General features: G+C 39.2%; 2 protein-coding genes across 7 annotated transcripts; both read left to right on the forward strand.

Annotated features, from left to right (window-relative positions):
* Window positions 1-206: 206 nt before the first annotated feature.
* On the forward strand, window positions 207-25,802 carry LOC121239187 (major facilitator superfamily domain-containing protein 12-like). 6 transcript variants are annotated; one of them, XM_041136347.1, is made up of 13 exons: window positions 207-728; window positions 8,629-8,812; window positions 10,229-10,298; window positions 11,221-11,417; window positions 11,849-11,924; window positions 12,039-12,122; window positions 12,205-12,284; window positions 12,757-12,883; window positions 13,121-13,180; window positions 13,280-13,330; window positions 13,436-13,594; window positions 14,435-14,567; window positions 25,703-25,802. In XM_041136347.1, the coding sequence occupies exons 2-13, from the start codon at window positions 8,652-8,654 to the stop codon at window positions 25,729-25,731; spliced, it is 1,227 nt and encodes a 408-aa protein (XP_040992281.1). In that variant the 5' UTR covers window positions 207-728; window positions 8,629-8,651; the 3' UTR covers window positions 25,732-25,802. The 6 variants fall into 6 exon arrangements, with proteins under 6 accessions (XP_040992281.1, XP_040992280.1, XP_040992277.1 ...); XM_041136346.1 differs by lacking the exon at window positions 25,703-25,802 and adding an exon at window positions 25,017-25,517 and having other exon boundaries at window positions 208-728; XM_041136343.1 differs by lacking the exon at window positions 25,703-25,802 and adding an exon at window positions 25,011-25,517 and having other exon boundaries at window positions 213-728; window positions 8,609-8,812.
* LOC121239391 lies at window positions 3,856-5,089 on the forward strand. The gene is made up of 3 exons (XM_041136646.1): window positions 3,856-4,012; window positions 4,371-4,748; window positions 4,869-5,089. Exons 1-3 carry the CDS (start codon window positions 3,856-3,858, stop codon window positions 5,087-5,089), a joined length of 756 nt encoding a protein of 251 aa, XP_040992580.1.
* Window positions 25,803-25,913: the final 111 nt, after the last annotated feature.

The raw sequence follows: 25,913 nt of genomic DNA on the forward strand, positions 1-25,913 counted from the left end.
TCTTTGGTTAGAGTTCAATCACCGCCGCTTAAAAAAACTGTAGTCATCATTCTAATAATATACATTTTTTTTTATTTTAACAAGTCTGCGGCCATAAGAATGATAAGGAGAATAAGTGAAAAAAAAAATCGCTAATAAAAGTTAAGAGCTTCAAAGAATTAGTTACGAAAAATAGGCTTCAACGTGGCCACGTAATCAACCGGTCAAAAAATTTGGGTCGGGGCGCAGGACTGTGGTAGAATCTTGGTTTGGGAGCAGTTTTTTGTTTTGATAACTGCGTTGGGAGGAGTTGAGGTGGAAGTAGTGGCGACCTGTCAGACTCGGATAAGGGTTGCGCGATGGCGTGAAGTAATCGAGGCGCCGGACCTTCCCCTTCGCATTCACATTTACAATTTTGTCACTCTCTCTCTCCAATTTCTGACCAACAGCATTCCTCCGGCAAAGACAAAAATATCCTCCTCTTGTTTCCAGTACTGTCTTTTGACCTTGTTGAACTTCAGAATTCCGAACTCGCTAAGTCGGTGTTGGCGCACACCCCCGAGTTACAAATGATAATTATGGAGAAGACAACAAACCAATAGCTTAGATGACATAAATTATAATATATGTATACAAACTTATGCATATACACATCCAATTTGTGTTTTGTTATCCAAGAAAGGTTCCTCTGCTAACTTTGGGGAGGCTCTCGTTGATGGGTTCTGTTTAGCTCCGCCCCTCCTTTATCGGTATGTCCCGTCTCATTCCTTCTCCTTTCGGTTGATAACAATTTGTGTGGTTTTTGGGTATGCAGTTTTTCTGCTACTGAGACTTTTACCGAATAGTTTTATGTTCTTCTTTTGCTGCTACCTGCTACGTATGAGGGGGATGCTTAGGTAATAGTGATTGGTTTTACGAGCAGTTAAAAATTCTTAACATGAAAGCTTCGCACTTTTGGGTTATAAGTATGGAGCCAGTTTTTCTTTGCCCAACTGTTCACTTGCCCATTAGGATACTTATGTGGGTGTAATTCGTTCTTGGATTGGGTATGGGTGCGGCTCAGAAGGTCACAGGTTTACCATTGAAACTGCAGTTTACTTTGAGAGATTTATCTTTTTTGGCTGTTCGATGGAAGTTTGGGGTGTGAGTGCGGATTTGATTGGATGTAACTGTAGTAGACAACAAGAGGAATTATCAAATGTTTTCAGAAAGTTTCTTAGGTTCTTTACTCGAAATGATAACACATTAGCAAATTTGAGAAAGGTGTGGGCTGAGTGGAGGCGATGTTATCAAATATAGTGGAGACATGGTTGAAATTGAGGTTCACCTATTATGATACCATGATAAATTTCCCGTTATTCCCAAACTTTGATCCGATAGGAAAGAGTGGATTTGATCCTTTAATTCTGTCGGATGAAATGTAATGAGTTTTACTAATTCTGAAGACCTTCTGGTCATGAAGTTCAATTTTTTAGTTCCTTTATGGTTTTTAATTTTGCTAATCTTATATTTCAGATTTTGTTTGACCAGAGCTAATTTGTGTGTAGTGAGTCTTTGTTGAGTCTATTGGGGTTTGTATGCTTCATATGGAATTGATCACAATGCTGTATGGATTTCAAAATGACTGTATCCAGCTTTTACATTATCACAAACGATATGAAAAACTTATGCCTTTGAGTACGTGAACATTCCGAGTGTATGAGTATTGAAGCACCCCTAGCTTATAGATAAACCATGCAAAAATAAAATGATATTATTCACTTGTTAGGCTAGAAAACTAGGGACTTTTTTATGTGGCAAAAGAATTGGCCAATTTGAGAACAGAGCTTCAGGATAGTTAGATATTTTAAATTTTTTATTTTTGAACTAGGAACTTTGGAACAGAGAGGAAAAGGATTTCGTCTCTCCATTAAAAGGATTTCAAATATGATTTATTCTCTTGGTAGAGGCTTGTATCCGATGGGCCGGGAGCCCTGTTGGAATTTGCATGTAAGTGTTAAACAGATATACATAATTGGAGTAGGACAAAGTAGTTTAGGCTTTTGAATTGAAGTGATATCCAAAAGTATTTCAAGGCGTCGTTGAAAGGCTTTTCAAGTGATAAAACCTTATAGATGGCAGATGCTATGATTGATAGGAAATTATGACCATATTGTCGGAATTCCTAGTACTTCATGTTGGACCATATGGCATTGACATGCACAAATGTTCTAGATTCATGCTACTTTGGCATTGTGCTTGGGATCTTGTATGTCAATGCCATACATGGACGCACAAAGTTAGACCCCCTATCCCCTTGGGTGTGATGGGTAGGGTTGTATTGAGCCGAGTTCGGGTGAGTTGAGGTTGTTCAAGCTAGGCTTGAATATTAAATAGTCCTAGCTCAAGCTCGGCTTGTATAAGAGTTGAGCTGATGAATTTGCTACTGCAATTTTGAGTTGGTTCTGATGGGGTCCTTTAGTGAGGTGGGGATAGAATCGAAATTATTCATGCTTAGCCATGAAGGTGGATTTTTTCGTATAATAGAGAGGGGGTGGAGAAGGAAACATGAGCTCTTGGTAGAATATAGAACTGTGCGGTGGTTGATCAAGGCGTTGGAGGCTTGTTTCACTGGGGAGAAGAAGAAGTTTTACAGCTCTATTAGAGAGGGTTATTGCAGTTACCTTGCACAGAGATGTTCCAACAGTAGAGGTTGTTTTGTGAGTGGTAGAATATAGGGAGGGGGGAAGGAGAAACTTCATCATCATTCCAGAAGGGGAAGGGGGGGGGGGGGGTAGAAAAGGTTGAAGGAGGCGTTGGGGGAGCTATTGTAGGAGAGGAGAGCCAGGGGTGCTCCTCCTGTTCATACGCAGGTGAGGCTTGAGGTGGAGATGCGGCGGTCGTACAAGGAGGCTCTTGCGTCGCATGGGGAACGAGATGGGTATTGGACCACTGACAGACGCATGCCTCAAGCTCCACAAGGTGTACGTTGTGCAATTGGTGGCAGGGAGATGGAGAGTGATGTGCGCTGGTTGATTGAAGACTTGCAGAGCCAAATATGGCAATTGGAGAAGGAGATGGCTGACTTGAGGGGAATGGTTGGGTGGAATAAGGAAAAAGGTATTCGTAAGGAAAAGGAGAAAGAAGGGTCGGGCTTGGGTAAGGGCTTGGCCCAACAGGAAAATAAGGGTTTTGTTTGGAGGAAAGTGGGGCCGAAGGGAGTGAGTACGGGCTCACAGCCCTTGGGCCACACGGAAGACATGGGCAAAGGCCTTTCGGATGGGCCTCAGCTGAGGGCCCAGTTGCAGCGGGAAAGCCCTAGGGCTTCGGCAGTCGACGAGTCAGGTGCCCAACTACCAGAGCACATGCCTGGCCTGCTGTCGTCGTAGGAGGAACTGTCGGGGGTCAACATAAATTGCCGATGATGTCGGTGGCTCTCTCTGATGACGGCTCGCAGGTCTGGGGTACACGGAATGAAGGTTTTATTGCCGTAATGGGTGGGAGGGCCATCTCCACCACTCGTGTGTCAGAAAGTGCCGATAAGGGTAGGGGAAGGGAGGGAGACACTGCCGACCCACTCTAGGGGTTTTCTTGTGGCCCTTGAGGTGGACGTGAGGGAAGGGGTGCATTTGGACTCAGAGATGGGGTTGTCCCAATATGATTCTGTTGAAGGGGTGACATTTGATGAAGAACATGCTTTGGCCTTGTGTGAGGAGACTCGAGATTTGTCATCAGATGAAGAACATTTAGTTTTGACTAAAATCTCAGTGGTGGAGGAGACCCGAGAGCTACCGAGGGTTAGTAAGGAGGTGGATCCTATCCCCTTGAATTTTCTGCTTCCCTCTCAGTCGAGTCTCGGATTGGGTCTTTGATAAAGTTAAAGAAATACAGACAATCATGGGTTTGGAATGTGAAGGGTACGAAGACCAGTTTTTGGCAATACTAACGGCTATCAAAGCGGAGCACAAGAAACATTGGAAGAATGTTTCGAAAAAACAGCGGGAGCTTAATAAGCTGACATGGTCACTGGATACCGAGGGTAGCTCTAGCAGGGGCAAGTCGAAAGGGAAAGGGCTGGCTTTTCCTCCATGATGCCCATAATTGTGTCGTGGAACGTCCGCGGGCTCAACGAGGCCAATAAAGTCTTCGGATAAGAAACTTGCTTCGTGAGTGGAAGGCGGACATTGTGTGTTTACAGGAGACTAAGTTGAAGTTGATCAATAGGGGAATTGTGAGAAGTTTATGGAGTGGAGCTCATGTGGACTGGGTTTATATGGCTTCTAATGGTGCGTCAGGAGGAGTGATAGTGATGTGGGATCGACAGGTGGTGGAGAAAATGGAGTTCATAGGGAGGTACACAGTAGCATGCTCTTTTAAGAGTGTGTCAGATAATTTTTTATGGGCATTTGCAGATATGTATGGTCCAAATCTAGATAGCACCAGAGTTTGTTTGTGGGAAGAACTGGTCGGAATTCACAGTTGGTGGAACGTCCCTTGGTGTATAGGGGGAGACTTCAATGTCACTAGAGTCCCAAGCGAGTCTTCCGGTACTAGAAGAGGGCGGCCAGCTATGATAGAGTTCTCTCAGTGTATCTCGGACTTGAATTTGGTAGATTTTCCACTAGCTGGGGGTTCTGCCACGTGGGCAAATAATAAAACTTGGTCTCGATTGGATCGCTTTCTTATTTCACCTGATTGGGAGAGTCATTTTCCAGACGTTTGGCAAAAGCGTCTGCCTCGTATTAGCTCGGATCATTGGCCTATTTTGCTTGATTGTGGGGGTATCCGAGGTGGTTGAAGGTACTTTAAATTCGAAAATAAGTGGTTAAAATCCGACAGTTTCGTTGAGAGAGTAAGACAGTGGTGGTCTTTGTACCAGTTTTTGGGTTCCCCTAGTTTTGTTCTTGCAGGTAAATTGAAAGCGCTAAAAAGAGATCTGAAGCTATGGAATGTGCAATCTTTAAGTGATCTAGGGGCAAATAAGAAGGGTAAGTTGACGGAGGTCCAAGAAATTGAGAGGATCCAAGAGGCTAGGTCCCTTACCCAAGATGAAGTAGCTCGAAAGTTGTTGTTGGGGGAGGAGCTTGAGAGAATTATCTTGCTAGAAGAGATTTCGTGGCGACAAAAATAAGAGCTTTGTGGCTCAAGAAAGGAGACCGAAGCACCAGTTCTTTCATCAAGGGGCAAATTCACACAGAAGAAACAATAACATTGAGATGCTGAAGATTGATGGTACTAAGTGTAGAGATGAACAGGTTATTCAGGATCATATAGTTGGTTTCTATGAGCAACTCTTAATTGAACCGACGTGTTGGCGGCCGTCCCTTGATGGTCTAGTTTTTGACATCATTGGAACGAGTGATGTCTCTCGGTTGGAGAGGGCTTTTGAGGAAGAGGAAGTGGCAGAGGTAGTGCGGAAAATGGCTAAGGATAAGGCATTGGGGCCGGATGGATTCTCTATGGGCTTCTTCCAAGATTGCTGGGATGTTGTAAAGGAAGATATCATGAAAGTGTTTCAAGAACTTTTTGTGGCTGGAAAATTTGAGAAAAGTTTAAATGCTACATTTCTTGCATTGATCCCAAAGAAGGTGGGAGCACACGAGATAACGGAGTATCGTCCCATTAGCTTAGTGGGAGCGGTTTACAAGATCAATTCCAAAGTGTTAGCCAACCAACTTAGTGAGGTGGTAGGGAAGATTGTCACCAAGCCCCAAAATGCATTTGTTAAAGATAGGCAAATTCTTGATGTGGTTGTTATTGCCAATGAATGTCTGGACAGTAGAATTAAGGCAGGCTCAATAGGGATCATATGTAAGTTAGACATGGAGAAGAGATATGATCATGTTAATTGGGATTTCATTCTCTATCTTCTTGGGAGATGTGGTTTTGGTGAGAGGTGGCGGTCATAGATCCGATGGTTTATATCAACGGCCAAATTCTCTGTGTTGATAACTGGCAGCCCTGCGGGTTTCTTTCATAGTTCGCGTGGCCTAAAACAAAGAGATCCATTGTCGCCTTTATTGTTTGTTATTGTGATGGAAGGACTAGGCAGGATGATCTCGGCCTTGACCCATCATGCCCACATGGAAGGATTTTTGGTTGGAACCCCGGTTAGGGGCATCATTAACATATCTTATTTGATGTTTGCAGATGATATGCTTGTATTTTGTGGTCCAGGTCGGAATCATGTACAAGCTTTGAAGGCGTTGCTTCTGTGTTTTCAAGCAGTGTCTGGTTTAAAAGTGAATTTTGATAAGTCTAAATTGGTGCCAATCGGCGTGGTGTCTAATGCATGGCAGCTGGCTCATGCATTGGGTTGTAAGGTCACCTCTCTACCTCTAAAGTATCTGGGTCTTCTGTTGGGGGTCGGTGCAAGGACGCCTGCTATATGGGAATCAGTGATTGAGAAGATAAAGAAGAGATTAGCGTGTTGGAAGAGAATGTAGCTGTCGAAAGGTGGCAGGCTTACCTTGATAAAGAGTACACTTTCGAATTTACCTACTTATTTTTTATCACTTTTTCCTATACCTGCAAGTGTGGCAGGCCGAATTGAGAAACTCCAACATGACTTCCTGTGGGGTGGTTTGGGGGAGGAGTTTAAATTTCACCTGGTCAAGTGGGAAACAATTTGGCACCCAATATCCAATGGTAGTTTGGGTGTTAGAAATGTGAGGACTTTCAATCGGGCGTTATTGGGCAAATGGCTATGGAGATACAATAAAAAACCGGAAGCTTTATGGAGAGGGGTGATTAGGTGCAAATATGGCGATACATGGGGGGGATGGTACACTAAAGAAGTTAGACGAACTGATGGAGTGGGGTTGTGTTTCACACATTAGAAAAGGTTGGATGGTCTTTCTTTGTCATACTCATCTTTGGGCAATGGATCCAGGATTAAATTTTGAAAAGATACTTGGTGCGGAGATAATGCTTTACAAGATGCATTTCCTTCATTATTCCAAATTGTCAGTGTCAAAGAGGCTTCAATAGCGGAGGTTATGGGAATAGCAGGTGAGCAATTTCATTGGAATATCAGTTTTAGTAGGGCTGCGCAAGATTGGGAGTTGAACAGTTTTACTGATTTCTATAGTCTTCTGCACTCTGTGAAGCCTAGTAACACAGGAAGATAGATTGTGGTGGGTACCTACCGGGAAAGGTGATTTTTCAGTTCGCTCTTTCTATAAGGCCCTTACACAAGATCCCAATATTTGGTTTCCCTGGAGGAGGATATGGAGACACAAAGCACCCCTTAAAGTAGCTTTCTTTGGTGTGGACAACATCTTTAGGCAAGATTCTCACAACGGATAACTTGAGGAAGAGGCGGATTATTACAGCAGATTGGTGTTGTATGTGTAGGGGAGGGGGCGAGTCGGTGGATCATCTCTTGTTACACTGTGACATAGCACGGGCTTTATGGGATGGGGTTCTGGGTAGAGTAGAGTTGGATTGGGTCATGCCAGAGACTGTGGTGGCAGCCTTGGCCAGCTGGCCAAGCATTGGAGGGGTACATCAAATTTCAGCAGTTTGGAAGATGATTCCAATGTGCATCATGTGGTGTGGTGTGGTGTCTATGGAAGGAACGTAATGTGCGCACATTTGAGGACAATGAGAGATCGCTAGAGGAACTTATAGTTTTATTTTATAGCACGTTATGTACTTGGTCCATTGTTGTTGATTTTAATGGCATGGCCCTTCATGATTTCCTCTTTTCCATTGCACCCTCCTAGTCAGGGTTGTTTATTGTAAATACTGGGCTAGGCCTATTCTTTGGAGTAATATAATTTGTTTTACTTATCAAAAAAAAAAAAAAAAGAGTTGAGCTCTAAAATTCAGCTTGTGCTCAAGCTTGAGTAGTAATCGAGTTGAGTGCTTAATCAAGTTCAGCTCAGCTTGACTCTTTTGGAGAATTTTTTAAAGCTTCTTATTTTCTCAGTTTAAAAATAATAAATAATAAGTAAATTAAATAATTAATGAAATGAATCAAAATTGCAAATTTCACGTATTAGTTGAATATAAAAAATATACTAATACAATATTACATTTTGTACTTATAATTATATATATGCTTAATATTGATATGCATTCAGGCATATATGTAATTTATATATTTTTGTTATATATTTTTATCTAATTTGCTATATACATATAATATGTACATTTATATAATATATTTTTTCTAATATATGTGTGTGTGTAATATATGCGAGTGAGCTTACAAGTCGAATTGAATTCTATACGAGCTTGGTTGCGAACATTAATCGAGTCGAGTTGAGTTTTATACGAGTTGTATCGTTCAATAATCGATCATGTTCACGAATGGGCTAATTTTAATTAATGAATCGAGTGCAAGTCGAATTTAATCAAATCGGATTCAAGCTACCGGTCGAGTAGCCTGTTCAGATTACATCCCTAGCGATAACCTTCCAATGTAACTCTCCCTCCCACCCTACTCTTCCACAAGCTTTGTTCCTAACTTGTTCCTGTTTATAGTTACAATGACATCTTTACCTTGACTAGCAAAATCTTTGTTTGGAATATTTAGGGTGAACAATGCTCATTATGGTAACCTGATTATGTTAATGACAAACAATAGTCATCATGGTAGTTCTGATTATTTGGACTAACTACTATATATGCTGGTTGTCTCAAGAATCAGGATTTGCTTCGCAGGCTCCCACTAGTTAAAAGACATTATGATGAGTAATGTTATAGAGGATGATGATTCATTCACAAAGCCCCTTGGGAGACGGACTGTGTTTTACTATGGCGTGGGGCACATGCTCAATGACATCACGGCTGCCTGTTGGTTTACTTATCTCTTATTGTTCCTGACAGAAATTGGACTTTCTCCTAGGTATATGTACTATTACCTGTTCAGCAGTTTGATAATCACATTACAGTTGTGATATGTTTTCCCTTTAATTCTAGCTTGGCATGCCGCGAGTATGTGTATTCTTGTTATGTTGTTCAAGCATAGAATTTATCCTAGGTAATGCTGTATTTGGTAATTTGGGATTATGAGGTAAAGGCTGCACATGGTATTTGTAAGAATACATATAGTATGTGCCAAACTTGAACTCTGTGTGTGCAGCATTGAGAATTGTAGGTTGTTGATAAGAATAAGCAGTTTTCTAAAGAAAGTTCTGGTTGTAGTGTGTTCTTCCTTTATTTTGGTTCACTTTGTGGATTCCGATTTTCTATGCTTTATTTTTCTAATATATGTGGAAGACATATTAAATGTCATATCCAGCCTTTACAGTGAGTTGGCAAATAATACCGCAAAATATTCTGTATTGAAACGGATCACAAAGCAGATTATACTTACACGCACACACATGGAGGAATTGTTTTAGGACTAAGATTTTCTTGCAATAGGAGAAACAGTTTCGAATGATTTAAGATTATACTTTTGCTTGATGCAGTCTCATTATAATGTCCAAAACTTGCTACGTAAATGTATTTTTTTGCTGTTGTTCAACCCCTGTTATGAGGTGGTAATATGCAAAAGAGCACAATATCAATGGTAGTAGAACTGTTAGAAACCATCGGTCCCCTTTGCTGATGCCATCAAAGAGTGGTCACAGTATATATTCAGCATATAGTATTCTGTGGTGCCTATGGAAGGAGAGAAATGACTGGACATTTGAAGACAAGAAGCGTCAATTAGAAGAACTTAGATTATTTTTTGTCAGCACTCTTTTTCTATGGGCCACAGCATAGATTTTCATGGCCTCAATCTTCATGAATTTCTTGTTTCTATTTCCTCTTCCTAAATAGGTGTTACCTTTTGTATACCATCTTGTGTACTTGGGCGATGACTATTCATATCAATATAATCGTTTACTTATAAAAAAAATATATATATATATACAGCATATTATAGTAAGAAACAACAACAACCCCCCTCCCAAGTGCTGCCCTAAACTTCACCTAGAAAGGATACAAAAACAGAAACAAGCACCAAAACATAAATTAGAAACTAATGGGGGCTCCAAGGATTCTAGCATAAGAGCTTTCTATACAAACCAGGCTCTAGTACAATGTTAGAGACTGTCTGGGAGTCTGTGAACAATTTATGTCAAGCGCACATTTATAACACTAACAAATAACTTTTTGATTCCTTACATTTTGGTTGAACTGTTCCTGAATTGGGTTATTAGCTATTTCTGAGTTTCCTGCATTGACTTTTGTTTACCTCGTGGTATATTATTTTTTAGCCCCAGTAATATTTTCGTTTTCTCTTTTTTGACATCATCATGCTATTTCACAGGGATGCTGCTACAGTTATGCTTTCTGGTCAAGTAGCTGATGGATTCACAACCATATTTGCTGGTGAACTGGTACTTTGAAACTAAATACGTTTCCTTGTCTGGACTCAAAACTTTTTATGCTAATAATTACTTGACAAGTTATTGTACAATTAAAAGTACTTGAATAATATGTCTATCTTATGCATTTCTGGTCCATTCTTTTTCTGGACTATATGGAAGATTTGTGGTCAATGTTCTGGTATTAATTTTCTTAAATAACTCTGGGAAGTTGAGATTTTTTAAGTTGATATGCCAGAAAACATTTTAGATGGCGCTCTTTATTTGTGAATGTTATTATGACTTGTAATTTGAAATAAATAAATAAAATAAATAAAGGAAATAGCAAGCACCTTATCTAACCAGTGGTTGGATCTGCAAGGGAATTTGCACGTATGCATCAACTGAGGCTCCTCTGCTGGGTTTAATTTGGTTAACACAAAACCAAATGGTATTTTTAACAAGCTATGTAAAGTTATGTAATTTCAGCATTTCGATGTATGTCTGTTCCCTCCTAATGTTGACAGAAACGAATGGAACATTATACATTTTTCTAATTAGTTATCTTGTACCTCAAGAGCAGTCTTCATATATGCAAACATTTCTAGAAGAAAGTACGGCAGATATCATGTCTGGGTGCTACATTTTCATTTCCTACACTTTGCTGTATGCAAATATTGTAATTGCCTGGGTTTTGATACCCAGTTATTTTGTCTCCTAGATAATTGAAATTAGAATTCTAGAATTTTTTTTTTCATTAAAACTTTGCACCTTTTTTAGGTGTTATCTCTTGTATACCCTCTGTATACTTGGGCTATGCCTATTCCTATTAATATAATTTAACCGTTTACTTATCAAAAAAATAAAAAATAAAACTTTGCACCTTTTTATGTTGGAAGGGAATTGATACTTTGCTTACTGGAAATCATTTTTCTTGATCTTGTTTTCTTGATAGATAGACAGGTTTGGACATTTCAAAATATGGCATGGTGCAGGATCTGTTTTGGTTGCCATTTCATTTTCTTCTGTCTTTGGTGGTTGCATTCCTTGTAAGATCTTTGCTACCTCTTCATCGACATTACGAACTGTTGGCTACAGCGTGTTTGCAGCAATCTTCAATGTAGGTTGGGCTGCTAGTCAGGTTTCACACATGTAATCACCTTCTCAATTTACAATATTCCAGTTGAAATAAGCAAATCGTCATTTCTAGCTACGCTTCTTAGATAAGCAAAAGCAAAGAAGCACTACTGCCACTCCTTTTAGTGGTTTTTTATGCTGTGAACCTCATAATTTGAGGGTATTTAATTGCAACCTAACGTGTGATCGGTAAAATCTATTTACCTGTACCCTTTTTGGCTTTCTTGTACATACGATGGGACGATCGTGAAAATTTGAGTATTTTATGAAAGGATGATTGCATAAATTTCAAAAGAGGGAATTTATGGAAATTCTTTGTAGAATGGAGGCACCATTGAAAAATTTATCCTGCCCCTTACATTGGGGAAATGAAAAAGGAAGAAACATGATTCCTTGAACTTGAGCATTTTATCACTTATGCAATGAACCTTAACTGTGTATTGAAGGTCTATGGTGAATTGCATCACACTAAGTTCAACAGGTAGAGTGGTGCTGACAAGCTGCCGCAATGCTTTTACAATGGTCAGCTCCTAACTGAGTTTTATTGTATTTGTACTTGTCTTATGTTGTTACATAGTGCCAAAAAAAGGTGATCATTTCTTCTTCTGTTTTTTTTTTTCAATTTTCTTTTTGAAGGTTGCCAACCTCACCTTATACGCAATTGCTCTAATTGTCTTTGCTGTCACTAAAGCAGAAACAAATGCTGATATTGAAAATCAGGTACATTTGCTAAATGAAGTTTCAATCAATTATCACGAACTTTCTTCTGGATTTTAATCATAGTACTTTCCCGAATGAGCAGTACCGCTGGATTGCATACTTTTCAATTTTCTTTGGATGCTGCTTCGTGGGCATATTTCTTCTTGGGACGAAAGAGCCAAGGTCAGATTATTATTCTTAACCAATGAAGTTTATAGGGAGTGTTTTGATGGTGCTTTCTTAACGTAGCAGGAAAAAGAAAAGGATTTCTCACCTTCATTTTGAAGATGAGCTCCTCATTGTGATCTTATCGTCCCGTGATTTTTAATATAATATCATTCTCTACTTTGTTTGGTTAAGAAGTGGAAACTGAATACAAGTGTAATTTCCTGTTTTATTTTTTGCCCATGGACCTAGATTAATGAGGCCCTCATGTTTTAAGACTACATATGTAATTAAAAGTGTAAGTATTTTATGATGCATTCGGTAAGAAACTATCTGTGAGAAATCACAACAACTAACCTTAAATTTTCATGATGTTTCAATTAAGAATTAGACAAACATTCATTGTGCGGGTTGAACCCTGCGGTACCCTCTGAAGACGATCATGCCTCTACACGACTTGATTACAGCAGTCATTTGTTTTCTTTTGCAGATCAAAGGTAGGAGTACAAGGAAATAGCCATGCGAGGATTGCTTGGGCATACTGGTTCAAGAGGGCTCTATATTATGAAGTTGCTCTTGTTTACGTGCTCACCAGATTAGTAACGAATATTTCACAGGTCAGCATGTTCTTGCTTAGATGTTCTCATTTTAAAAAATGGGAAAGCATGTGTCAAACTTAAGTTTACTTTTTGTAACAACATATGAGATGTTATTTTTGGGAATATCTTCTCCCTCCAAGGAGAGAAGTCCCTTGAAAGGGACTTCCTTCTTGGAAAATCATTCCCAGTTGTGATTTGCCAAAATTGTTGACCTACCTTTGTAGTTCTGATATAAAGATGGCTTCTTGTGTTCAGGCATACCTTGCATTCTATGTTATTAATGATCTACGAATGGCCCAATCAGCTAAAGCTCTGGTATGTACACAAACCTTGTCAAAATCTAACTTCTTTCAATCTTATACCATTTTGGAAAATAATGCAAGGCTGATTCTTTTGTCAAACTAATGGGAGCAGGTTCCTGCCATAATCTATATTTGCAGCTTCATCATATCTATGATTCTACAGGTTCCCTTATGAAACTCAGTTCTTTGGTTGAATCTGATTCATGCATATTTTTTTTTTTTCCATACATATTCTTTGCTTTATTGATATCTAATCTCCACATTGCAGGAAATTGCGTGGACTGGCCAACGCCTGAAGGCCTATTATTCTGCCGGAGGCATTCTTTGGATATTTTGTGGTGCAGCAATCCTTCTCTTACCAAGAAGCATGAGTGCTTTCATGTACTTTATATCAATATTTATTGGAATTGCAAATGCTTTGATGACGGTATGATCGAATATTCTGTTCCATCAATGTTTTACTTTTTTTTTATGAGTAATAAGAAAATTTATTGACAAGTAAATAGGCATAGCCTATTTAAGAAGGTGAAATAAGTGAGATTAAAAAAAAAAAAAAAGTACATAAACAAATAAATAAAAGCATTGTCCTGCTAGTTTATAGAAACCCTCAACTATACTTGTTGATTTGAAATTGGTCATAATAAGTCAATAAGTTAGTACAGGGGAAGTTATTTCTGTTACAGTTAGTAATTTTATCTTCTTCCTACCTTATTGGCGGTCATGACAAAAGATTGGATTCAATTCTATTTCCAGATATGATTTTTTTTTATCACTATATGTATATAGACAATGGATAAGATTTCAACCACTCTTATAAAGTTTAATAGAATGATCTGGTATTTCATGGACTTCGTTACCTCTTAGTAAGAGCATTTTATGAATTAAGATGGAATCTTACGCAAATCCTCACATTTTCTCAATGTACTTGGGAAATTTGGAATTGTCTTAATTGTTTTTTATCAGTCATCAATGGCAAACTCAAGATCAAGAAGCTTGGGTCAGATCAGAAGAATACAGATTTCTTTAGCCAATGCTATAAAACTTTACAACTGACAAATTGGTATAAGAAGTCGTAGGAAACTGGTTGTTATTGTGTCATAATTATGATTCTCAAATCTGGCATATATTTTGTGTATATGAGTGGAGAATGGCGGCCAGGCGCTTGCTGTAGAATATCCTAATTTCTTAGTTGCTGCTGATCTAACTGATAGTAGTAGTAACTTTCATTTTGTTATTTTTCAATTTAACTTTGTCTCAAATAGAACAGGTGACGGGGGTGAGTATGCAGAGTGTTCTAATTGGTGAGAATCTTGGCGGCTGTGCATTTGTTTGTGGATCCTTGAGTTTCTTGGACAAGATCTCATGTGGGCTTGCCTTGTATGTTCTTCAGTCTCTCCAAAGTAAGTTGTTTGAACCTACATTTTTACAAAACCTTAAACATAAGAGATTCTCTTATAAACTAGGTGTTTGTTGTTGACTGTGTTTGCACACCATGATTATGCATATTTTAAATATGCTTTGTAACTACCCAACGAAAGCCCAAGCTACATTTTGGCTTATCAGGGCTTATACTTAAAAAGGAACTGTCAAAGTTGTAATCGGGGGCCCTTTGGAATTATAAAAAAAGGAAAAACTTCTCCCTCATAGGCAACACAGGATCCCATTCATCATCCTCTTTATATTCAATTCAAAGTGTTACACCCTGTATCATGGGCTGGGGGGAGAGGCTGGGGATTTCGCTCGCTCATAGCTCCCTCGTGCTATGGGAGCCACAAGGTACCCCTCACCCCCAAGTCCTCCACGAGGGGATAGCTTCAGAGGCCACTTGCTAGGGTTCCCTCTGACCATCACGGCACCTTCACACTGTGGAAGCCACTAGTTGAAAGCACTAGTGCAAAATTTCAATCCGCCTGTAGCGGCTCCCCCATGCAGTAGCAGCTGCAGGTGAGGCACAAAGGGTGGCCTCCAAAGTCTAGAGCCCAAGGGCCACCCCTCACATCTCATTAGCGAGTGAGTTGCAATAGGGGGAAGTGAGGTTATCCCTCTTCCCCACCACATTGGGGTTGAGGGGAAACCCCTTCCCTTCCATTCTGTGCGATCGAGGTAGGGGCTTGAGGGGGAAACCCTCCCTCCTAATTTTTGTCTCATTTTGAATTTTTTTAGTTTTGAATTTTTTGTATTCATGGATTTCTCGGAAATTTTATTTTTAGGTTTTGGTTTTATAATAAAACATGTATTCATTTTTTAATTATGTTTTAATGTTTTGTTTATGTTTCTATTTGTTTATATATATATATATATATATATAGTTTTGCTATTTACAAATCTGGTGTGTCGACACACCATTTGATGTGAGACCCATTCTAATTATGAAATAGTTAAAACACTGAAACTTTTCATCATTGTGGGACCCACTTTAGTGGTGTGTTAGGTCTATAAAAAAAAGGCTTGCAAATAGATTTTTTCTTTCTGTTTTAAATTTTTTTGTTTGCATTTTTATTTTTTCTTTAGTTTTTGGGTTTTGAAAAAAATATTTGTATATTATTTTCATTACATTATTTTTTTCTTAGCATGTTTGATGCTTGGTCAGCAGTTTGCTGGCAATTTGTTATTAGATTTTTTTACATATAGTTGATAGGACTATTTTTGTTTTTAAAACTCAAAACCTAAGGACTAAAAAAAAAGGTTTTGTCATTTTGAAAACGCAGTGGCTGTTTTTAAAGGTTGTAAACCCTGGCTATTTATTCATTTTCCCCTTTTTAATGAATACCATGTTGTTTTATCACTTTTTCTTTTTAACAGAAAACATGTACCTATGTCATTTTGCAACTCACTTAGGTAAGTGAGTTGTTAAACCTCAGTACGGAAAACCATTAACCAAACTCTAACCTGCTCCAAAAACCAGATTACATAATCAATTCAGAAGCAAACTATACAAAACCAAATCCTATACAAAACTTTCGTACAAAATTCATTTACATCTTAAGAAAGGACATCAAGATTTCTCTTATGTAAGAAAACCTTTCACTGCTTTTGGAATAGACTTAACTTGTGAAATCCCTTTAATTCCCTTTATAAAAGAAAATCCTCGTTTTGCCAAAAAAATAAACGGCAGCCATATTAATCTCTCTATAGACATGATTCACCCGAAAACAACAGCCCTTCGTTAGAGTAACAATATCTTCTCATACATCTATAAACTCCCAATAAACCTTTCCAACACCTAGCCAATCTACTACAATCTTTTAATCAGATTCAAAATCTACATGGCAAACAATCAAGCTCTTTCTCAACCTCAGTCCATCCCTCACTGCCTTCCTATTATATCTTGCATATTGTATCTCGCCTCTCGCTTGCCCATGTCTCGCCTTGTGTCCTGGCTTAGTGTCCATCTCCCAACAGCTACCCCCCAAATTTCGGCCACGCTATCATGTGCAGGAACTTTGAAAACTTTGGGTTTTAGTTCACCCTAAGAGATGGGCACGCGGTGTCCTTCTGGCTCTTATATCGGTTGGTCTTTGGGCTTTGTCAAACGCATCAGCGTCCTTTGATATAACTGCTCCATTCCACATCCCCTAGCATTCCTGTCTGTTGCACTTCCCACTCTGCACGTTCCGGATGGTGGTTACAGTGCACTCCCCTTGTGTGGGCCACATGTTTGCATGTTATTGCTCACTTTGTCTTGTTGGTTTTAATGTGCACGTCTCATTGGTTCATGTCAATTGGTCTCAATACCCTTTACTGAGGGTTTGCATTCATTACATAGAGCAAAGAATACATCATTGTCGCCGGATTCTATGCATCTATCTACCACTGATATGCTATACGAGGTAAGTATTTACATCCTAATTGACAGCTATATACAATGTAGCCACGAAGGAAAGTATGACCAAAAATAGTACAAATCTCCCAAATCACATCTCCATAACATCCCCCCTCAAATTGATGCTAGTTGATCAAGAAGCATCAATTTATCAACCAAGAACTGATGCCGATGCCGAGGAAGAGCTTTACTGAATATGTTAGCAGTTTGAAGTTGGGTGGAAATGTGAGGAAGAGTAATCACATGCTTGTCAAAAGCTTCACGTATGGAATGACAATCAACTTCAATGTGTTTCGTACGCTCATGAAAAACAAGATTAGCGGCAATCTGAATAGCATTGTTATTATCAGCATGAAGAGGAGTAGAATGAAGTTGAGAAAAACCAAGTTCACCTAATAATCCACAAAGCCACGTGATCTGAAAGCATGCGGAAGACATAACACGATACTCAGACTCAATGAAGGACTTGAAAACTCTATCTTGCTTCTTACTCTTCCAAGAAATGAGTGCATTGCCTAAGAACATAGACCACCCCATAACTGAGTGCTCGTCACACAACCAGCCCAATCAGTATCACTATACCCCACCAACTGTAAGAAAAACTCTTTAGGAAAGAACAACCTATGAGTAGAGGTGCCCTTCAAATATTGGATAATGCAGTGGACAGCAGTTAAATGAAGATGGCGGGGAGCCTGCATAAATTGACTGACCTGCTGCACAACAAAAGAAATGTCAGGGCGGTACAAGTAGTTCAAGCTCTCAACCAGCTGCCGATACAAGGATGGATCAGATATAAGCTCGCCTTGCTCTTGACGAAGCTTGAGATTTACCTCCAAGGGAGTAAGAACAGAGTTACCCGATTGGAGACCAGCCGAAGAAATCAATTTCTGCGTGTATTTGTGCTGGTGTAACAAGGTAGCAGTCGGAGTAAGCTGCATCTCAAGGCCAAGAAAATACTGCAGGGGACCAAGATCTTTCATGTGAAAAGAGGCCTTGAGATGCTGTTGCAATTGCTGAATTAAATCAGCATCAGAGCTAGTAATCACAATGTCATCAACATACACCAGAAGCAACACAATTCCTGTAGATGTCTTGTGAAGAAAAAGAGAGGAATCAAACTGACTCTTAAGCAAAATGAAAAGCAAGCAGAGTAGAGCGAAATTTATCAAACCATGCACGTAGAGCCTGTTTAAGTCCACACAAAGATTGTTTGAGCCGACAAACCTCGGATGAAAGAGTAGCAAACATGCCGGGAGGTGGATTCATATAGATTTCTTCCTTCAGGTAACCATGCAGAAAAGCATTCTTCACATCCATCTGCCGGAGAGACCACCCTTGCGAAGCAACAAGTGCCAAGACAATCCGCACAATAGTCATCTTGGCGACGGGCGCAAATGTTTTTTCATAATCAAATACCATACTCTTGGCGGTTCCCAAGAGCCACGAGACGAGTCTTAAGGCCCCGTTTGGCTTGAGAGATAAGATGAGTTGAGATGGTTTGTGAATAGTAATGAGATGAGTTGATCTCCCAATCCAAACCGGCTCTAAATCTATCCAGTGAACCATCAAACCGAAACTTGACTGAGTAAACCCATTTACCACCAAGAGGTTTGACACCAGAGGGACAAGCCACAATGTCTCAGGTGTGATTGTCTTGAAGAGCCTGGATCTCTTCTTGCATGGCCTGCTGCCAACTTGCGTACGTGGTTGCCTGAGCATAAGAGTGAGGGATAGAAATAGTGTCGAGAGTTGTAGTAAGTGAGGTATGAGGAAAACCATACCTATGCGGTGCATGTGTAACCTGGGTGGAGCGCCGAGGTCTAGGAACCACGGGATCAGATGGAGGAGCAGTGTCAGGAAGGGGCATTAAAGGTGGAAGACGTCGGTGATACACAACACCTGGCTTAAACTGCTCAATAGAAGAAGGCATATCATCAAAAGCAGGTAGAAATAGCAATAGGAGGATCAGAAATAACCTGAGACTGAAAGAAATATTGATTTTCGAAGAAAATCATATTTTGAGAGATCCATAATTTGTTTGCGTGAGGATTATAACAAACAAATCCTTTCTGAGTAGGACTATAGCCCATAAAGGCATACGTGACAGACTGGGCAGCAAGCTTGTGACGATCAATTGGTGGCAGGTGGACAAAACAAACACACCCAAAAGTATGAAGGGATTGATACTCGAGATATGCCAAATAATCGAAAGTAGGGAGAATCATAAGTTAGAGTGGCAGTAGGCAAACGATTGATCAAATATACTGCAGTAGATAAAGCTTCAACCCAAAACTGAGAAGGCACAGAAGAGTCAATCAACAAAGTGCGAACAACATCTAAAAGATGACGATTCTTACGCTCAACGACCGCATTTTGTTGAGGGGTGTATGGGCAAGAACGCTGGAAAATAATTCCCTTTTGCTGGAGATAAGTTTGAAAGGAATGAGACATGTACTCCCCCTAGAGTCAAAGCATAAAATTTTGATACAAGTACCAAACTGCGTCTCGACAAGCGCAACAAATTTTTGAAAGACAGAAAACATGTCAGCTTTAGAGCGGAGAAAATATATCCAGGTGAATCGATTATAATCATCGATAAACGTTCACAAAATAGCAATACTGACCATGAGAAATAATAGGATTCATACCCCAAACATCAGTATGCACAATCTCAAAACATGTAGAAGCACGGCTACCATGCGCAAGAAAAGGTTAAGTTTTACTCTTACCAAGACGACAAGTAGCACAATCAAAAGATACGTAAGAAGAAGAAAACGAATCTTTATTACCCAAAAAAACCATGTTTCATAAGATGAGTCAAGACAACAGAATTAGGGTGACCCAATTTCTTATGCCAGGCTTCACTATTATTGGCAGTAGCCGTACAAACAAGAGAAACAACATTAGGAATAGAAAATTGTAAAGGAAACATTTGTCCCACTTTAGGCCCATTCGTGATCACCTTCCCCAACACTCGATCCTACAAAAGACAACCACCACGAGAAAAATGAACATCACAGTTATTATCCACCAATTGTCCAATAGAAATCAAACTGGTAGATAATCCAGGAGAGACCGAAACATTGCAAAATGAAGAATCCAAATTACCAACAACAGTGATAGGAAGAGTACTGCCATCGGCAATCTGAATATGTTGTGTGCCCCCATACTTACGAATACCATGAAGACCCGTCACATTACCAGTCATATGATTTAAAGCACCAGAATCAACAATCCAAGAAGAAGTGGAGTTAGTACCCATACCTTGGGGGCCTAAAGCAATAAAAGCAGACACAATCATCTGTTGTATCATTACAGGTGTGAGAACATATGAATCAGAGCTCACGGTGGGAGGTGCAGCAGAAGAAGATGACTAGACAACAGCCTGAAGAGCTTGGGATTGGCGATTATGAGGCCGCACCCGACAGTCCTTAATGATATGACTCTCTCTCTTGCAGTAGTTACAAACTTTCTTAGGACAATTGCGGGCAATGTGACCTAACTCCTTGCAACTGAAATACTGCAACTTCTTCCTCCTCTTCCTTGTGCTGCATAGGTGGCATTAACAACCTCAGAAGAGACCTTCTCGGGAATCATACCCATTTAAGTGGATAACTATTGTTCTTCACGCAATAAATCGCTCAAACAAATATCTAAAGAAGGGACCAGATTATTGTTCAATAAGTTGGCCTGGACAGGCTCAAATTCAGGGCAAAGCTTCATCAAAAATTGATCGCATTGACTCAGCATGAACCACTTCAAGAGTTGCTAGTGCCGCCAGGGGGACCTTAGCATGAGCAACTGCAGAATACTCGCTCCAGGAATTAATAAAACCAGAATAAAATTGTTCAATGGTCAAATTACCTTGAATGTAATTGCTAATTTCCAACTCCAATTGGAATTTCCGAGTGTTGTGGTCTTGGTGATAAATACAATGGAGATATACCACATAGCCTGAGCCGTAGTAAAACATCGAAGATTTATCACAAGATGGTGCTCAATCGTCCCTAACAGCCAAGAGACCACCTTAGCATCCTTGACCTCCCATTGTACAAGTTCATTTTCATTAGTGGGAATCTTAGTAGAGCCATCAATATGATTCGATAATTCCTTTCTTTTCAGAAACATTTTAAATTGGAATTCTCATGTAGGAAAATTCTTTCCAATAAAGCAAACAATAGTATTCTCAACAGACATGATGAAAGCCATGTTTAAAAAAAAAAAAAAAAAGAAGTGACAGAGACCGCCGACTGTCACACAGCCACCTATCGCGAACGTTAGAAGGATCCGACCACCTCCCAGCCAACGACAGAAGTGTTGAGCACCACACAGAGCTCCGACAGCCACCAAAAAAAAAAAATATGAACCCACAAATTTAATCACCATAGAAAATGCCGACTCCCAATCGAAAGACCAAGAGTAAGAAAAACTTGCGAAAAACAGAAAAGAAAAGGAAATTTTCTCCTGCCGGCAACTCACAAACTTCTCAAGAATAGCGATGAAAATCGCACACCAGTGATTAAGACCACAGAGAGACAGAAATCAAGATAGGGCTCTTGATACCATGTCAATTGGTCTCAATACCCTTTACTGAGGGTTTGCGTTCATTACATAGAGCAGAGAATACATCATTCTCGCCGGATTCTATGCATCTATCTACCACTAATATGCTATACAAGGTAAGTATTTACATCCTAATTGACAGCTATATACAATGTGGACATAAAGGAAAATATGACCAAAAATAGTACAAATCTCCCAAATCACATCTCTGTAACGGTTCAGTCCTCGACAATCGCTTTGTATAAAACCTGCCTCTTCTTTCTTTCTTCTTCATGCTAGCACTTCTCCCCTCTGCAGGTTTCCTCTGTTGATTAGCTATTCTCTATACCTCTTGCTACGTTAAAGGCCTCTTGCAAGTAAGCCGATGGTGCAAATCACCGTCCATCATCCTCACGGCGGTCCCCTATGCGCCACCCTGCTTCTCCTCAGCTTCGGTATTAGAACCCCAACCATAAAAAGAAGAATATGCAGCAACAAAACAACCTTCAGGATTCCACCTCCACCACATGGACCCAGGTTACAAAGGAGCTACCATCAATAATAACTTGCATTCTTCCTGGCCTTGGTCTATCCCACTTAAGAATAGACATTTCAGGTTGTTTACAAGAAATAAGAGGAAATAAAAGTTGCTGAAGTGTTTTCAAATTGGTAGCACCCAATTTATCCACACAAAACACTTGAGACATCACATCTCCAAGAAGACTTTATCCTCCACACCACGCTTTTCCGGTTTTCACGTTTTCACGTTTCCCCTCCATACAAGCAGAACATCTTCTTAGCCACAAACACCAACTTATTAATACAGGTAAAAAACCAACAATCATTCCCAACTGAGAGTTCCTTCTTGCTTTAAGCAACCAGAAACTAATTCTTTGAGACCAAGTTTGCTTACTCAGACATCTAACTCCAAAAACTCCTGAAAAATATCTACTCACCAAGGGTTTGTGCATCCCCAGGATTAGTCGGAACGGGAACACTATTTCCGGACACCTGGTGCCAATAAAAAAAAAAAACTTCAGAAAAATATCTCCAAACATTAGAGGCTGAAATCCAATACATGATCCAAGGATTTCCATTTCAGGAGAAACACAGAAATCACATAATGAATACAAAAATATTGTTTGGTATCAATTATGCCAAACCGTTTTATACCAAGAGACAGTCTGTCCATGATATCTAGGGGTGATAAACGGTCTGTCCGGACCGACCGAGATTGAGACCTATCGGTCTTGGTCCACATTTTAGAGGACCGAAAAGTTTCGGTCCGGTCCGATCCACGGTCCAAGGTTTTTTCGGACCGGACCGAATGAAAAAAAAATTATTATTTATATAATAATTGTACAATTAACAATATAAAATTTTAAATATGTTATTAATACTTGTTAATATTCTATAAATTAACAATATTTTATATATATTTTCATTTAACCTATTACTATTAACAATATAAAATTTTAAATATTTTATTAACACTTGTTAATATTCTATGAATTAACTAATATATAATATCAATTAGTTAATTATATAGTAATTATATAAATTAATAATGTAATTTTCATTATCATTGACCATACTGATAAAAGAAAATATCATTGACCATATAAAATATTCTTTTATTGAGTTTGTTACATAATCCACATTAATAAGTCGCTTAGTTTAATTTAGTATTTTAAATAAATTTTTTTTATTATTGATTTAAAAAAAGAAAAAAAAATAGGCTGAACCGAGCTACCGGTCCGGTCCAGAAAAATGATGGTTCAGTCCATCGCCGGACCGACTGATTTGCACCCCTATTGATATCTAACTAACCCCCAAGCTGATTTTATAGAAAAACTACCACTTCTCTCTGCCTTCCATATAGGAATATCTTCACCTTCCCTTATAACCCCAGCTGAAACAGATATTTGAGAAGCCAAGTCAGGGCCCGCCAGTTAAATCATCCTTTCCATATCCCATCCAGCAGTAGACAAATTTCTGAGACACAGACTGTCCTCTCACCGTCTCTACGTTATCAGCCAAGAAACCCATCCCTGACCAATTCTCAAACCAAAAATTAGCCTTTCCTTATTTGACAAACCACCGAGTCCCTTTAATAACCTTCTTCAAAATGGATAAAATGGACGCTCACAGCCTCGAACTGTTGCAAGAATGAGAAACCAAATAAGGATGAGCAGATTTAACACGCTTTGCTATGAAAGTTCAGACCATAAAGTAGATCCATGCAACAAATTCCAAGCCAACTTCACGTTCAAAGCTTTCTTCACTTCACCAAGATCCCTTCCAAACCACCTTCCTCAATAGGTTTACAAACCTTTTCCCAAGCCACCCATTTTTTCTTCACCTTACCCACTCTATCACCTAAAAAGAAATCTTAAAAAAGCTTCCTGATTAAAACCAGAACTTCGGAACGGATATTCAAGATTTATAGCATATGAAGAGGCATACTTGACAAGACATGTTTAATTAAAACTAGTCTTCCTCCATTTGACAGCAATCTAGACTTCCATGTTGCAAGTTTCTTCTTAATATCGTTAACCAAAGGTTCCAAAACATCAGCAGTGAGCCTTACATAATGAATTGGTGCTCCCAAGTAAGTACAAGGAAAATGAGCTTCTTGTAATCCAGTGGCAGTTAGGACAATATTCTTCCTTACTGCTGATGCTTGAGAGGGGGAAAATAGTTGCTTTCATTGTATTTACAACCTGACCAGATAAAGCTTCATAACTATTTAACACTTCTTAAAGAGCTCGAAAAGAACTTTTACCACCATGTACAAAGACAACAATGTCATCAGCATATCTCAAATTCCATACAACTGGGACAGACTCTAGGACTAGAAAAGCCTTTAATTCTACCCTCAGCAAAAGCTTGATGCAACATTTTAGAAAGTGCCTCTTGGCTCTTAAGCCAGTATGAACGAATAAGGAGATAGTGTATCTCCTTGTCTCACTCCTCTTGAAGATTGAAAGAAACCTTTATGAGCTCCATGCATCATAATAAAAAAATAAGGACTTGTCACACAATTCATCACAAGCTTAGTTCACTGAGCAGAGAAGCCAAAAGCCAATAACACGTTTTCCAGAAAATCCCATCCCAACCTATCACATGCTTTAGCCATATCAATTTTAACCAAAATATTACAGCCCCTGATCTCTTTATTCAAACAGGTCACCATTTTCTTGGGTTAAAGAAATATTCTCCACTGTGTTGTTTTCATCCATACACCCGCTTTATATTAGTCCAGCGGGATTGGGTTACTTATAGTTTCCAGATTAACTCATCTGTTAGTTGTTATCATCTTACTGTTATTATCTCGTTAATTTTCTGGTCATCAATCAGACATTTTTTTTTTTTTCTGTTCTCTGTTTTTTCCCTTTCTGTGCGTAAAATTCATGAGTACTCTAAATTGCCCATTATTGTCAGTCTAAATTTTCTGTTTGATACCATATGCACTCAGATGCAGGTTCCTCCCCAGAACTACAGTTGACGAAGTCAGTGCACGTCTATATTTCAGTTACAAGGTTTGGTTTGGGTCTCATACCACCATTTTGCGCACTAATCGGGGTGGCAGTTACATACACCATGAAACTTCATACCCCCTTTTCAAAACCTATAATGGAGCCCCTGTTAGAGTAGTCTGTGACAATACAATTTCCTTCAAATTATACCGTAAGATGTTGGGGACTTTGCTGCCAGTTCGATTATTAAACTGAAAGAAAGCTCTATAGTGTAGCAATTCTATAGGAGAAGACAATATTTAGCTACAGATATGGTTAAGAATGCCACAGGAAGTTTCTTTTGTAGTTCTTTCAGTTAAGTCATTGCTATCATTTCTTCAGGGCATTTTTCTGTGTATATTTGTAATGTGTTATATTTCATTAACGAAAGCATTCCCTCATTGAAGTTTTACAATTCTAAATGTATCCTTACAATTATGACGAAGGAATTCTATTCTCGTCTTTAAGAGAGGAATCATGTACATTTATGTTATTTGATTATGTGATCAATGAATGAACACCATCACAAAAAAGATAGCATTTTGCGATTCACTTTGAATTCCATCATAGCTTAGCTCTTTGCAATATCTTGATTGCTGTCTAAACTCTATTGGTCCTACTAGTGAGGTTTTTCTTTGCACCAATATTGCAGGAAAGTCATGTCATGTTCCATTTTTGTAGCTTGCAAGTGGGTTTCTCACGAGGTGATCCCGTAACGATTAACCATCTTTTATTGATGTCACATACTATGGTTAACCTCTCTCTGCCTATCGCCCTGCCCATTCTGCTTTCGATCTTTGGGTAACTACTCCTTCAAAGAAAAGCGTTAATTATTCTCGTGCATTGAGGCTAGAAAATGCCAT

This window comes from Juglans microcarpa x Juglans regia, chromosome 7D (assembly GCF_004785595.1).
Source record: "Juglans microcarpa x Juglans regia isolate MS1-56 chromosome 7D, Jm3101_v1.0, whole genome shotgun sequence".
NCBI classification, from domain to species: Eukaryota; Viridiplantae; Streptophyta; class Magnoliopsida; order Fagales; family Juglandaceae; genus Juglans; species Juglans microcarpa x Juglans regia.

Bases quoted from the DNA above. Each gene is read 5' to 3' on its own strand.
- LOC121239187 (XM_041136343.1), top strand. From the start codon at position 8,652: ATGATGAGTAATGTTATAGAGGATGATGATTCATTCACAAAGCCCCTT. The intron at 13,331-13,435 runs GTTCCCTTATGA...TCCACATTGCAG, and splicing joins TCATATCTATGATTCTACAG to GAAATTGCGTGGACTGGCCA. The intron at 13,595-14,434 runs GTATGATCGAAT...CAAATAGAACAG, and splicing joins TTGCAAATGCTTTGATGACG to GTGACGGGGGTGAGTATGCA.
- LOC121239391 (XM_041136646.1), top strand. From the start codon at position 3,856: ATGGGTTTGGAATGTGAAGGGTACGAAGACCAGTTTTTGGCAATACTA. The intron at 4,013-4,370 runs GCAAGTCGAAAG...GGGCATTTGCAG, and splicing joins CGAGGGTAGCTCTAGCAGGG to ATATGTATGGTCCAAATCTA. The intron at 4,749-4,868 runs GTGGTTGAAGGT...TTGTTCTTGCAG, and splicing joins TGATTGTGGGGGTATCCGAG to GTAAATTGAAAGCGCTAAAA.